Source organism: Panicum virgatum, chromosome 5K, assembly GCF_016808335.1.
Source record: "Panicum virgatum strain AP13 chromosome 5K, P.virgatum_v5, whole genome shotgun sequence".
NCBI lineage: Eukaryota > Viridiplantae > Streptophyta > Magnoliopsida > Poales > Poaceae > Panicum > Panicum virgatum.
Window position 1 is genome coordinate 53,433,311 of NC_053140.1, and position 15,122 is coordinate 53,448,432.

Consider the following 15,122-nt stretch of genomic DNA (forward strand, 5'->3'; position numbering starts at 1 on the left):
TCGAAATCCAGACAAAAAATCGATCTGAAAACAAAAATCAGTGCACCAGCGCGCATGCCCCTGTTGCTTCATGGATTGTGCTACTGCACGTACGTACGCGTCGACGGAGACACGCAATAATTTCACAGTGCCGAACGGACTCGTATGCTTGCCGGTAAAGCCAACATGCCATGAGTCGCTGTCCTACGGTGCCGGAGAAGAGTACACCCATTTGGAGGAGTACCTTGCCTGAGCAAGCATGTCATGGTACTCCTACAATGCGTTCTGTATAGATCTAAAAACTTTACACCTAAAAATATCACATCGAATATTTGGACACATGCATGAGGTACTAAATAAAATCTATTTACAACACGAATATGTTGTAAATCGCGAGACGAATCTAATGAGCCTACTTAATCCATAATTTGCAACAGTGATGCTACAGTACCCATCTGCTAATTATAGATTAATCATTGATTAATTAGGTTCATTAGATTCATCTCGTGATTAACAACTCATCCGTGCAAACAGTTTTACAAATACAATTTTATTTAGTACTCGGAAATAGTAAGAATCTCTTTCAAAAAATTTTTGCCAAATGAGGATGCAAGGTGTCATGGTAGACAGGTGGTGCAAATTTGGAAAATTCCATCATTGTATAGAAGAGTACCCCCATGATTAGGATTTGACAAGACTTAAAACCCTTTTTCACTAACATTCCTCGGTTTTTTTTAAAAAAAACTAACACCCTTCAGTTCGGTGATTAGGTTATTTGATTCATGCACACCCCGCTCCAGGCTTCAATGCCAGGCACACAGAGCACGGGGACAGTGGTGGGGTTTGGACTGAAATATTGAATGGATGGAGGGGAGGAGGGCGAAGCTAAGCTCACATGTTTGCCATTAAGAAACAGCAGGGGCACACTGATCACTGGTCCCAGGATAAACAAGAGGGAGAAGACATGCACACGCTGGGCCATGCTTTCTGCGAATCAGCACCGGCCATCGCGCCCCTACCTTCTCCCGCTTCTCGCATTCTCCCTTTGAGCCCTCTTCACCGCGCCCATCAAATTCGCGCATTGTGTCGGAAGGTTCTTCAGACATCACCATTTCTGGTGAAACAAATATTCGTGGACCGTCATCATTGTTTTTTTTAAGGATACCTAGAAGAGCTGCGTGTAATTGTATTAAGGTAGACGCGTGGGAAACACCTCTAGTGCATCGGCATTGCTTGGATGATGTAATTGTCTACTGCTCTGTATATACATGCTTTGTGCATATGTTTCATGTAATTTTCCTCCATTATCTTATGTAAATTACAAGCGCTGTGCACAAATCAGGAAAAGTAAATCGCACGCACGCACTTCGGCAGCGTTTACTCTAGTTAATTTATCAGGTTAGTCTCCCAAGTTGACTTTGTTGCTTTAAGCTATGTCAGCTTTGGGTTGGTTCTGTCCTTGATGTCCTTACCCAAGGTACTCTAAACTTGCCAAACACATGAAGAAAAAAAATGTTTCTTTATACAACAATCGGTGATGTACCCCTAGGATCCTAGACCAAGCAATTAAACGAGACCCTCTTAGCCCAAGTCCTAGATCTGCCCCTGAATTGTTACAACTTACAAGTTACAAAGCCCGGAAATATTTTCCATGTTCTATATATAAAAAAGATTTCCTCCCCGTGTGAAAGGGAAACCTGCAAGTTTCAAGGGCTAAAATGAAAACAGCACTCCCCTACCCTTCAAATCCCAAACCCAACATCGAGCGCAAAATCAGAGCATGCCAAAAAAAAAAAAAAAACTCGAGGGCCACAAGCCCACAACAGCAGGAACCCCGAACCCGGCCGCCGCGTATTCCCCCTCCCCTCCGCTCCCAACCTGAAAAACCGAACAAATCCCCCGCCCTCCTCGTCCCCATCTCCGGCCTCCGCCCGCCCATCTTCCCCCATGTGGCTGCCCTGGGTGAAGACGCGCCCTTCCTCCCCCTCCCCCTCCTCGACCACCTCCACCTCCTCTTCCTCCTCCACCGCGCTCGTCCCCGCCGCCGCCGCCTCCCCGCGCCTGTCCTTCTCGTCCCCTTCCCTCAAAGACCTCCAGGCGCTGCTCCTCTCCGACGCCGCCACGCCCTCCCCGCCGCCCGCCGCGCCCTGCTCCCCGTCCCCGTCCCCCTCCAACGTCCGCGTCTTCCACCGCGTCCGCGTCGCCGCCTCGGCCCTCCGCGCGCTCCGCACCCTCCAGGCGCCGCCGTCCGCCGGCGCCGGCGCCGACTGCCGCGTCGTGCTCTACTTCACCTCGCTCCACGTCGTCCGCGGCACCTACGAGGACTGCCGCGCCGTGCGCGCCATCCTGCGCGGGCTCCGCGTCGCCGTCGACGAGCGCGACCTCGCCATGGACCCGCGCTACCTCGAGGAGCTCTCGGCGCTCCTCCCGCGCCTCGCGTCCCCGCGGCGCGTCACGCTCCCGCAGGTCTTCGTCGGCGGCCGCCACCTCGGCGGCGCCGACGAGGTCCGCCGCCTCCACGAGGCCGGCGAGCTCCGCCGCGTCGTGGCCGGCGCCGTCGCCGCCTCCCTGGTCGCCTGCGGCCGGTGCGGCGGCGAGCGCTACGTGCTCTGCGGCAGCTGCAACGGCAGCCACAAGCGGTACAGCGTCAAGGGCGGTGGCGGCTTCCGCGCCTGCGCCGGCTGCAACGAGAACGGCCTCGTCCGGTGCCCCGACTGCTCGCCGCCGGACGTCTGACGGTCCAGATCCGAGAGGTCACGATCTCATAACTACTGAATGCTTTCTTCCTCCAAGTTTCGAGCTAGAGACAAGAAATGGGTCCTGTGTGTAGTACTAGCTGTTAATCTTACTTGTTAGCCTAGTGTTGATCTAAATATGAATGTGGCCATTTGCAATTTTTCTAGCATTTTGTTTGCTAACCAACGCCTCTAATCCTGCTGTTGATGTAGGATTTAGAACAGCTGTTTGTTTCCTTGCTTCTCTGGCCTCTCTTTTTCTTCGCTATACGCTGCTGGCAGATCTGGGGTGGTTTGATTTAATACGGAGTGTACTCCTAATTAACTTTGAGTAAAAGATAGATAAATGCGACTAGCTAGTACCAGTTTAGAGATATAATTGAAGTGTATCTGTCTCGTAGTTGCGTGAAATTTGAAACAAGGTAGTTGTGTCAAATTGACTGTTAGGATTAGGATTGTACATGCTTGCACTTGTGACGATTCCTTTTCTTTCCGAAACGCTTCGCCCCGGCTGTCAGCTAGTTTGAATGGTTGGTGACCTGCTGCCAAAGTTTCCAGAAAGCTGCTTCTCGCCATACCCCATCGCACAACGGTAGCAAATCATTTGCTGCCCCAGGCGGAGAAAGAAATTCCTCTTGGCCGTGTTTGGTTTAAACTATAAAACTTTTTTTATAAGAAGACGAATGCATGTATGAAATACTAAACGAAATTTATTTGTGAAACTTTTTCACGGATGAGTGTAATTTTTCGAGACGAATTTAATGAGTCAAATTTCATCATGATTGGCTACAGTGATGCTACAGTAACCGCGCCTAATTACTCTCTAATCGTATGGTCAAAGTCCTCATTAGCTACAATAACTGCTACAGTACTATATTGTGGAGATAGTTTCATAATTAGACTTTATTTAAAACCTCTAATTAGTGGTCAAACAACCGAAAAGTTTTCATGAAATTTTTTCGGAGAGCTATCCAAACACGTTCAAACGGGCGTTCGTGTGGCGTTTGAGTTGAATGCGGTACGGTGGGCAAAATTGCCGTTGGATGCACAGTACTTGCTCCAACGTGTTGGCAAAAAATTTTAAAAGGAAATCTTACTATTTTGGAGCATTAAATAAAATTTATTTACAAAATTTTTGCACGGCCGTAAATCGTGAGATGAATCTCATAAGACTAATTAATTCATGATTAGCGGATGATTAGATGATAGTTATTGTAGCATTACTGCTGCAAATTATAAATTAAGTATGCTCATTAGATTCATCTCGTGATTTACAACTCAATCGTACAAAAAGTTTTGTAAATAAATTTTATTTAATACTTAATGCATGTGTTCAAATATTCGGTGTGACGGATTTTGGGATAAATTTTTTTGGATCTAAACACAGCTGAACTCCATTTTTTTCAGATAATAATGGCTCCTCTTTCATTTTTCAAAGAAAAATGGCGCCTCCTTTTTTTTTTTTTTGCCATGAGGCATATTCTAGTTGGAGCCTCCGGGAAGGGAAAGCTCCAAGTCGGAGATTGGACATTTGGACCGATGCTTCTACTACTGCTTACCCCTGCTCTACGCTTCCATGCTCTGACTACTCAAAATGACAGTGACCGTTCCCTTTGTCGGATCCTTGTTGGTAAAAATCGTAATGGCAGTGCACGACATCTGCAGTTCTGCACCGGTTCCCGATCTGTGCGGGCTTATGATGACGACATGGCGAGAGCCGAGAAGGCAGCACAGCGGGAATGGCAACGCTCACGGCACACTGCCATATGGAGTCGGCCGGCGCCACACCTGTTAAACGCTGTACGTGCCCGCGCGACGGGAGCACAGGCCAAGCGGTGCGGCGACACCGGCCACCCGCCACCGGCCAGCGAGCGGAGGCGCCGGCGGTTGCGGGGGCGGAGGACTTGCATTTTTTTAAAGTTCAAAGTCAGAGCAGATCATATAAGAATTCTGCGAGTTCGTACAATAGTTATGATTACATAAATAACTAAAATACTCAAATTCTTAGGGCAGTCCCAATTCAGATTCTACTCGTAGAGTCTTAAGTCTCAAAGACTCCATCATAAAAAACTATACTTGTCAATACAAAACGTGTAATAGTAGTCTCTATACATAAACCATTTATTATTTTTCTTCCATCACAAGATTCATGGACTCCACACCTTTACAACGCGAGTCTCCCTAGTTTCTTAGGCATCGAAGAGCGTGTAGACCTGAGGTTTTTATTTAGAAATCAAGTCTTTTTTTCTTTCTCTTTTCAATAATTAGGGTGCCACATCAACAAAAAAAACTATAAATAAAAAATTATAAATATACTTAGACTCCATGATAGTGTTGGGTTGGGACTGCCCTTACAAACGGGATACATTAAAGAACTAAATGGCCACGGGAGGCCTTGCGTTTGGGTTGGGCAGCGCCCGAGCTTGCGCAGCGAGGACGCAAGACCTACGTGGTGGGGCTCGGCCGGCGATCTCTCGCGATCCCTCTCCTGCCAATCCCCGGCCCAGCCGCGCACCGCGCAGCGTGCTGCTACAAAACGAGCTGTGGAGGAGGGGCCGCGGCTCGACAGCCTTTTGCTGCGGCTCCCGGCTGCATCACTGGATGTCGCGCCGGAGCAGTGGTGCACCAGTGCTGCTACTGGCCTGTTGCTTTCTCACCGAGCCTTTTCCCCTCCGCCTGCTGATCCGTGCACGGTAAAAAGGTTCCTGGAGGCCGTTGGATCCGCGCCAGATCGTGGCGAACGCAGGGAAAAGGCTTCGAGGACAGGTTCTAAAATGCCCCAGCAGGCTGCTGCGCAGGAGGATGGCACCATTAGTGGCTATACTTATGTGCATCACATCTTGAAGCGGAGTTTAAGTCTAGAAACACAAGCAAAGATTCCGGTATAAATTTGTCTCGTAGTTTACAGACGAGTTCTATAATTAGTTTTATGATTAATTTATATTTAATACTTCAAATGTGCAAAAATTCTATTTCAAAAAGTTTACACGGTGCATCTAAATAAGGCTAGAGAGGGTTGGAGGTGGACATAGAGTCACCAATTTGCACCCCATACAAACAACTGACTTTGAATGGAGATCAGCGTTTGCAAACCGTTTTCTTTCAGACGCCTTCCAGTAAAAGTCATTCATTGTTATTTCCCTTGCTCTCACGTTGAGCCGTGTATAACTTCCAAAATTGTGATTAAATCTGAATACTAGCACCAATAGCTGACACAAGAAATTAAGGAGCGTCCAAGGGCTACAGGGTGTTTTACGCGCCTGTGACGGCATGGCACCAGCGCGGCACGTTGGTTAACACAGCGCGCGCTTGACGCGCCGATCCGTCGCTTCGGGCAGCTCGTCGTCGCGAGGCTGACGAGGCAATCACCAATCGGGCAGCCGTGCCGTGCCGCGCCGGGCCAGGCCCCGTCTAGTTGCAGTTCGCCAACTGGCATTGGCAGTGGGGCAGCAGGCGCCCCCACGTCCAGTTGCAGCGGCCGTCCTCGTGGCCGTGATCCTTGCAGGTCATCCTGCAGTCGTCGGAGACGCAGATCGGGTGGTGGTCGTCGTCCTTCCAGCAGTGGTCGCCCTGCGCCGTCGACACCGCCGCGCCTGCGAGAGAGATCTCACATGCATGAAGAAACCGAGCTCGTCACCTGAAGGGCACCGACCGAGCGTGGAGGCCAGGGCTCACCGCCAGCGACCACGAGGAGCACCAGGAGGGCACGGCACAGGGCGGCCTTCCTCCAAGCCTCCATTGGCGGAAACAAGACAAGGGGGCGTGCTTGAGGAACGTAGCGGCTAAGCTTGGCAATGGCAGGTTCTATTTTGTTGGCGTGGACTGTAGATAGTATTAGTGCTCCATAAATGCACAGGTCGTGAGGCGCAGAGAGAATATAGGCGCTCAAAGAAATCGGAAGGTCAAGCGGGTAAACCGCCGTTCGCAGAGTCTAAACAACACTAGGGGCAAGGGCAATGGGCAATGGCACAGGTCTGAGAAAAAATGATCTCCAAGGGGAAAAAAAAGGACAACCAATTCGTGCGGCTGATGCTTACTAGCCTTCATTTTTCTTTTGAGCATCTAAGTCTTAGCCTTCATATTGCTAATTAAATAGATTATACACACTGACACTAGTTTCAGAAAACATAATGTACTTTCAATCTAACAAGTACAAGACCAGTTGGGACAGCAAACATTGCGTGCACTGTGCAGGCTACAGGCTACAACGATAGTTCCTTCACACGATTACCACAAAACAGTAGGACGAGTACCTACTAAATGCATACCAAGATTACAATTAGCCATTTATTCTAGCTGTCAGGAGATCAGAGCATCGAACTTGCGCACATATATGTGCAGAGAATTGCTGCTGTCCAGGCGCATCAGTTCCTGGTAGCCTTCAGCTGCGTCAGCTTCGCGGGCGTCGCCGGCGTTGATGAGAAACCGTCGCGCAGCCTGCCGCTCCTCCCCTCGCTGCTAACCCTCGGGCTGCCGCTGTCCGCTCCGAGCCCAATGGAGAGCTTGCTCAGAGCCTTCCGGGCATCGGTGCAGTACTTCTTGCTCGTGTCCAGCAACGACGACACGCCCCACCGGCGGCTCTGCTGCGCGTCCTCACGGCCCCTCTTCTTCTCGCCGCGCGGCTGCCGCGAGTCGCCGCCGGTGGCTTCGTTATCTTCCTTTATGACGTCGCCTAGTGTGGTGGTGGTGATCCTGCGGCTGTGGGGACGCGGTGAGGGCGCGTCGGCTCCGGGGCGAGGCGTCGCCGCCGGCGCGAGGCTCCCCCTGAACCCGCACACCGCCGGCTTCGCGCTCCAGGGGAAGAACACCATGAGCCCGCAGGCTCTTGGGGTCATCTCCTCGGCCTCCGCGTCCATCCTGATCCGCTGCATCAGCTGCATGGGGACGTTGTCGTTGAGCAGCCTAGGCGTCCACCGGCGGTCCTCGTCGCCGTGGCCGCGGCGCGTGCTGCCACGACGCGGCTGCCTCGGATGCCTGCCCGAGGCCGAGAAGTCGGCGGCTTCCGCGGGAGGGTGGCGGGGCCGGTCCTTGGCGAAGCTCGTGGCGCGGCCGACGAAGATGTCTTCGAAGCGCTTGGACGTGATCCAGTCGAAGGAGCCGGTGCGCTCGGGCGAGGAGATCCTGTCCAGCGCGTCGGAGAAGGACCGGTCGTCGTCGTCGTCGTCGGTGCTCGCCTCGCTCGTGTTGCCGTAGTAGCTGTTCCTGGCGAGGCACGGCTGCGGGCGCCCGGGCGGTGGCCTCGGCGGCGGCGGCATCGCCGCCGTCGCCTTCTTGTCCGTGTCTCTGCCGCCGTTATTCTTGGGCACGCCCGGGGAGCTCTCCCAGGAGAACGGCACATGCGTCCGGAGCGGCGACGCGCCGCGGCGGCAGCGCGCGCGCGACGCGTCGACCGAGGCGCACGACCGCCGCGGCGTGGGGAGCGGCGAGTCGAGCAGCGGCGGCGGCTGCCCGTTGGCATTGCATTCCCTCTCCGTGGCGCGCTTGGTGATGATACTGATATGATCCATGGAGCACGACGCGGGCCAGAGGCAGAGCAGAAACTGTAGCTACTGTGCGCGACCATGCATCGCCGGCTGCATACTGCGTGCAGTGGGAGCCGGGCACGGGACGTTTAAGAGTGCACGCGAAGGCTGCAGCGAAGCCGTTGAGCCGGTGCCCGGTGCGGCCGACGCGATGCTTTCCCGCGAAAAGTTGTAGTAGCGGCGGTTGAGCTGTAGCGTCGAGTATGGTGGCGTGTCAGAGCTTCTTTGCTCGCTCCCGTGAGTGTGCTCGAGAGCTTCTTAATGGCGGAGGTTGCCGAAAGGAAGGAGACGATCGTGCCCAAAAGAAAAACGAGACGATCCCAGAGGTTTTCTCGTTTCTGGGCAACTAGTTCGTAGTAAAGCGCGGGAGTCATCTGCCCGATGCCGAGGGCAAGGCCACGACGTCATCATCCAGGGCAACACCAAGACCCGCGACGCGCTCATAGAGGCGGAAGTTGCGGACCTCATCCGCTCCGCCGCCACCGTGCAGGACCTGGTGCGCGCCGCCACCATCGGCCAACGCGCGCCTCAGGGGCCTCCAAGTGTTCGATTCCGTCCATGTCACCCTGGATGCTGGCCCTCCCGAGCTTCCCGGCACCACTAACGTCCGCGTCGAAGTCGTGGAGGCGGCGAATCCCATGGATGGAAGCGTCGGCTTCTTCTTCAAGCCGGAGGTGAGTGAGCACTGAGCACTCGGAATTGTTCAAATGATTGTTCACCGCACAGGGCAGACACTGAGAATTGAACGAGATGAAGCGCATTGCACTATGTTTAGAGGTTTTGTTTGTATTATGTGTTTACCTATAGAGTAATTGTGGAGATTCCAGTGTTCACCTATCGTTCATTGCAGCAGTCACTCGCTCATTATTTAGCCAATTAGCTGGATAAAACGTCCCATTAGTAGTCAGACTAAATGGCCATTAAGGGCTCTAACCTCTAGGCAAACACGAGTGGCCATCGTGTAGTGAACTAGTGATTATGCGCTGTGCATTGTGCAGTTGGCCTAATTGGACGTTTAGGCAAACAATGTGAGATTAACAGGCCTATCAATTGAAAATCAGGTGGGGAACCTTTCCCCCCGTTGCCCTTCAAAAAAAAAAAACGCAAATTGTATGCTTAGCTCTGTTCTTCAGTTAGTGATGTATTGGAGATATAATTCTGGAAAGAGTAAAATGCACTGTAGGTCCTTAAACTACTTCTCCTGTTCTGTTTAGGTCCATGAACTTTGAAAATGCATTTCTAGGTCCAGGATCTATTTAAGTGAGGCATGGAGGTCCAAAACGTCATTGACCTGCTCTGACCAGCTACATGGATCGCCAAGCTGGCTCTGACGTGGACGTGGTCTGTGTGTTGGCATCTGACTAGAGACAAAAAATAAAGAAAAAAGTGCAACTAGGCCCTCCCATCCCGACCCCTCCTTACGCTCCCCTGTTCTTTCGTCTTCCTCAGCGACGAGGCGGAAGGGGGCGATTAGGGCGGCGGCGATCAGCGTTCATCGAAGATAGTGAGGGGCCGGCGGCAGTGGATGCTCGCGAGAGGATCTGAAGGGAGGCAAGGAGGGACCAGTCGTGGCACTTGAAGCGCAGCGATGGCGCCGCGACTGCGGCGGAAAGGAGAACCTGCGCCCGTGTATGGTGAGTTGATTAAATCCCCAATCTTTGAGATTAGTTAGTTGTCGGTCGAGTGTTGGTACACGTAGATCATGTATTTGGTGGAAATTTTGGGTATTTGGTCGATTTCAGGAAGATTGTTAGGGTTTTGGTTGAGCCGTGGGGTTTTGTGGAAGGTTGTGTTCATGATTCATGTGCAATTTTGTGTAGGTTCTGGTAGTGACGAGTTCACAGTAGAGGTCCGACATGGCGGGTTTTTTGTTGGGCATGGCCAGTTGAGGAGCTATGTGGATGGGAAGGTTTCTTGGTTCAATTATTGTGAGTCAGAGACATGGTCTCCTTTGTGGTTTGATGATTTCATAGAGCAACTTGGATATGAGAGGACTGAAAGCATGAGGATTTACTGGCAGTTACCTGGGAAGGATGTGGCTGATGGATTAAGAGTGATTTCCAATGACTCAGACACTAATGTGATGGTGTCAGTTGTAGATAGGGTCAAGAACCTTGTGGTATACTTTGATCATGATGACAACATTGCAAGCTTGGACTTTGATGATATTGTAGTGAACCCAGTTGCTGAGTTGCCCAAGGTACTGAGCCCTCACAAGGTGCAGTATGTTCCAAAGAAGGTGGATGAGAAGCTACCAAATTTTTACAGTGATGTACCAACCACTAGTAGAGGCATGGTAGATGATGAAGGAAGTGATTCAAGTGGTGGTGGTGATGATGGCAGTTCTGAAGACTCAGATTTCGTGGACAGTGACTATGAAATTGATGCAGATGATGATAACTTATTTGTTAAGAATGTTGATGTGGGGGTGAATGATGAGGGTGCAGCTGTGAATGCATCATCAAGTCAAGGTGCTGATGATGATATTTGTATAGATGAGGACTGCTTGGATCTTCCAGATTCTGAGGATGAAGGATTAAGGTTCAAGTCTTGGTCTGCAGAGGACTTAAGTAATCCAGTGTTCAAACCAGGGATGGTGTTTCCTTCAGTTGATGTTTTGAGGAAGGCAATCACTAAATACAGTGTGAAGAATAGGGTGCAGATAAAGATGCCAAGGAATGATAGAACTAGGATAGAGGCTCACTGTGCTCCAGAATGTCCATGGAGGTTGTATGCTTCCCATGATAGCAGGGCCAAATGTTTCATGGTCAAGACATATCAGAGTGAGCACAACTGTCAAAAGGAATTTGTTTTGCAGAGATGCACTTCCAAGTGGCTAGCAGAGAAGTACATTGAGGTGTTCAGAAGTAATGATAAACTGAGTTGTCTTCTAATTCTGTGCAGGAGGACATCCAGCAAGAAGTAGGTAGTTCCCAACTTATGTCACAACTTAGTTCAACAATGATGAGCTAGATGACTGTTGAAGGATCACAATCCAGCAGGCTTCTTCTGTATCATGGACCATTACCTAATTCTGAATTTGTTCAGAACAACCGTCCAAGGGCCAGACCTGGAGTCCCATTAACAACATCAACCAAGGCTGGGAGGCAGGCTGCAGCAGCAAAGAAAGGGAAGGCCTCGAAGAAAAACTGTCAAACTGGTGGAGATGGACAGGAATCATCCAAACAAAGGAAGGCAGCCAAGACAAATACCAAGATTGGTGGAGATGGACAGGCACCAACTAAGAAGAGGAAGCTAGCCAAGAAGTAGACCTAGCTTACAGCATCTGTGACCAGCTCAAATCTTTTGTGACCTTTTGTGGTTTGTCTAACCTGCTGTCGTGGTTGTACAGCAAAACATTAGGCTGTGAACTCTAGTTTCTGTGAAATGCTTGTGAACTAGTTTATGAGAAATGGCTGTGAACTCTAGTTTCTGTGACATGTCTGTGAAATGCTAGTGAACTCATTTCTCTGAAATGCTTGTCAACTCATTTATCTGAAATGGCTGTGAACAATAGCCACTGCCCTCTAGTTTCTGTCAAATGGTTCTCACAATTCAAGCTCAGTTCATACATGCTAATAGCTTCGATACATTCCATGTTTAGTTCTTAAACACTAAGAGCAACAGCATCACACATTGCACACACAGAATAGATACACATACAACACATATTGACTTTAGCAACCTAACTATTTCAGTGGCATTCTTCTTCTTCCATTCTCCTTCTCTAGCATGCAGAAACTCCATCCTTGGGGCTGCAATAGGGCCTTCCAGCTGCGTTGAACTGCCTCCTTTCAGCAACCCAAGACTCCTAAGCTTGACAACGTAATCTTCTTCCCAGAACCAAAAAGGGCATCCACTTCCATCACGCTACACAGACCAACAAAACAAGCTCAAATCTTCCTCAATTAAATCAAAGATGAGCGGGCAACAAATCAACACATCAACCCACAGCCGAACTCACCTTGTGCAACGGGCAGCAGTAGAACACCTTCCCAAAGCTCCATTCCTGCTTCGATCTGCGCCGCACCACTTGCCGGAGCCCACAATCAGTGCAAAGGATGAGCGGGAGCTCATCCGCACCCCACTGCTCCGACGCCGATGCACTGGATTCGCGAGCCATGGCATGGATCTGGGCCTCAGAGGTAGGCGCAGAGAGGGGGGAGAAGAACACGAGAGAACAGAGGATGAGAGCCATGGCATGGATCCGCACCCCACATTACTATAGAAGGGAAGGGTGTACTTGCAATTTTTTGCGCCTCCGTCAGATGCCATGTCCACGTCAGAGCCAGCTTGGCAATCCACGTAGCCGGTCAGAGCAGGTCAATGGCGTTTTGGACCTCCAATGGCTCACTTAAATAGATCCTGGACCTAGAAATGCATTTTCAAAGTTCATGGACCTAAACAGAACAGGAGAAGTAGTTTAAGGACCTACAGTGCATTTTACTCTTCTGGAAAATTAAAATTTTTAAATCCCAGGTATGCTATGATTTGGATTTTGTACTTTGTATGCTTCAGTTATTGCTGGTGTACATTTTCCATGATTACTAATTTACTATGTGGTGGTGCCCAGCTATTTATGTACTGTTTCTATTGAAGATATATGAGTTCTAGTTTAGCAGAAAACTTTTGGAAGGCTTTTGTTGTGTTTGACTAGTGCATCGAGGTCACTGTGATAATATGATTTAAAATATTTGGAAAATATTACGACATCAAAAAGTCAAATCTGTTTTCCTGATTCATGTTGTTTCTGTGGCGCTTGATTTGTTGATTGATAATCACATTGTAGTTTTAGGAAAGAAGAGATATGCAAACATTTTAGTTTGTACGGCATTCAAGTTTATGATTTATACCCATGATATGGAAAGAACAGAACTAACCACTCAATGGTGATTCCAAATAGGTTTTTATAATCGATCTAAGTTGATGATGTGATGGATTTGAACTGTTTCTGTATATTCATCATTCATTTGCAAAGATTCACCTTTCTCTAACAAAAGTAGGATTTGTATTTGTTCCACCGTTTAGCAATAGAATCTTGCAGTTAAGTTGCTTAGGATATATTACTTTTCATGTAATAAACCTTATCGTTTAAATTGTAGGCATTTTAAAAGGAGAACCAAATAACCTGATAACCATAATTCCCTCCTGAACTCCGCACATAACGATAATAGCTGGCATTTTCTTCTACAAGATACCCTGTTTCGTTAACTTTGGTTAAGCCTTCTTTCATGCCATGCTTAAGTTGAGCTTATTGGACTCGTACCATTGGCAACCTAATAGCTGAAGGATTTATTGAATGGCTTGATTTTATGTTTAGGCAATGTCATGGTCAGCTGAAGGTTCTCTTAGACTGAAGAATATATTTGGTTATGGTGACATTTGGAATGCTTCAGGAGCATATGTGAGGAACGAGAGTACTCTATCCTGCTTGTGATGAGCGAATTGTCAACCGTGCGGTGTGATCGTGCCTTGGTCTTTGGATTGCAGGTACACGGGCGTCGAGTGTCGACGGGGAGCTGCCGTGGAGGTGCTGTGGCCGATGGACCGTGCGGTGTACGGCGGTGAAGGGCAGCCGGGACCGGAGCTCGGACCGGGCGGCAGCTGTGGCGTCCACTCCTGGATAGAGGGCGCAAGCGGCGACGGAAGGCGGGTTTCTTGGTTTGCGCCACAAAACCAAGGAGGCGGACGGCGGTTGAAGACGCCAAGTCGTGGAGGTGACGGGCGTCGGTCTCGGGACTGACGGAGGCGACGGGCGTCGACGGCGTCTAGGGCCTCGCTGCGGGCGAGGAGGTGACAGGCGTCGGGCGGCGTCTAGGGCCGTCAGAAGGCCGAGGCGGGAACGGCGTCTAGGGCCACGACGTGGAGGCGGGAATCTTCCCGCGCGTGAGGTTTTGGCGGTTTTCTCAAAACCGGCCATCTACCCGGGTTTCGCGGACCCTCCAAAACCGCGGACCGGATCTTCGTCGACGTGGCGGCATCGCAGCAAAGACTTCGAGTCGAAGAAAGAAGCTCCGCCGTCGATCGAGGCTGTACAGCGGGGTGCTGCTGCCCGACCGGCCTGACCGGTCCCCTGGACCGGTCTGACCGCAGCAGCCGGGTATAAATACCCCAACCAGCCCGTGGATGGGTGAGTCTCTTGAGCCTTTTGTTTTCTCTTCGTTTTTCCTTCTCCCTGCCCCTGCCCTAAGTTAGGGCCAAGGTCTCCAACGCAAAGAGAGGTTAGATTATAGCTAATCTCTTCGATTTAGAGGGAGGATGATGGTGTGGTCGGCTCTAGCCTTTGTATAGGTGAATTCCTCCGTGAATTATGAATGAAATTGTGTTGAGATTCACCCATGTGTGCTGAGATTTTCGTCCTCCCCTTCCCTTTGTGTTTTTGGACTTGATTTTTCCTCCTTTGAGGTGTTTTGTATTTGGAGGAGTCAAGTTCTTCGATTCGTGGTTTGATGGACTCGTTGTGACGATTCTAATCTGTCTAGCCTAGTGCCAAACCTGCAGGAATCGCGAGTTCTCACGGATTGAGATTTTTGGGTTCTTGAGAAAACCACAATTCTCTTTGATCTTCACTCCATTTCTCACGATCTGTTAATCTTTTGGGAAAGATCTTTTGGGGATATGTTCACGTGGTAGTTACGAAGCTTTCCTCCAAATTTCTTTGGATTTGGACTTCGTTTGCTCGAGATTTGATATTTGAAGCTTTGTTGGCGGGCTGACTGGGAGAGACCGGTCTGACCGGTCTGTGTAACCGGTCTGACCGGTCTGTAATTTGAAAATCCCAGCCCGACCGACCAGACCGGTCTGTGGGTGTTGTGTTGAAATTTGTGAAGTTTCACTCGCTTTGCTTTCGCGTTGCAACCTGGGTCTTCTGCTTCGAGATAGCTGG

General features: G+C 50.1%; 2 protein-coding genes and 1 long non-coding RNA gene across 3 annotated transcripts; 1 reads left to right on the forward strand and 2 right to left on the reverse strand.

The window, feature by feature from the left end:
* The first annotated feature begins 1,770 nt into the window (after positions 1 to 1,770).
* Positions 1,771 to 3,093, forward strand: LOC120708536 (uncharacterized protein At5g39865-like). The gene has a single exon (XM_039993834.1). It carries the CDS (start codon positions 1,927 to 1,929, stop codon positions 2,713 to 2,715), a length of 789 nt encoding a protein of 262 aa, XP_039849768.1. The 5' UTR covers positions 1,771 to 1,926; the 3' UTR covers positions 2,716 to 3,093.
* A 3,667-nt stretch (positions 3,094 to 6,760) lies between these two features.
* Positions 6,761 to 8,534, reverse strand: LOC120708538. Its single transcript, XM_039993836.1, has one exon. It carries the CDS (start codon positions 8,219 to 8,221, stop codon positions 7,079 to 7,081), a length of 1,143 nt encoding a protein of 380 aa, XP_039849770.1. The 5' UTR covers positions 8,222 to 8,534; the 3' UTR covers positions 6,761 to 7,078.
* Positions 8,535 to 11,778: 3,244 nt separating this feature from the next.
* On the reverse strand, positions 11,779 to 12,669 carry LOC120708539. Its single transcript, XR_005689386.1, has 2 exons — positions 12,201 to 12,669; positions 11,779 to 12,106 (listed from the first exon to the last, which is right to left on the reverse strand). It is a non-coding gene; the product is annotated as an uncharacterized LOC120708539 (long non-coding RNA).
* Positions 12,670 to 15,122: the final 2,453 nt, after the last annotated feature.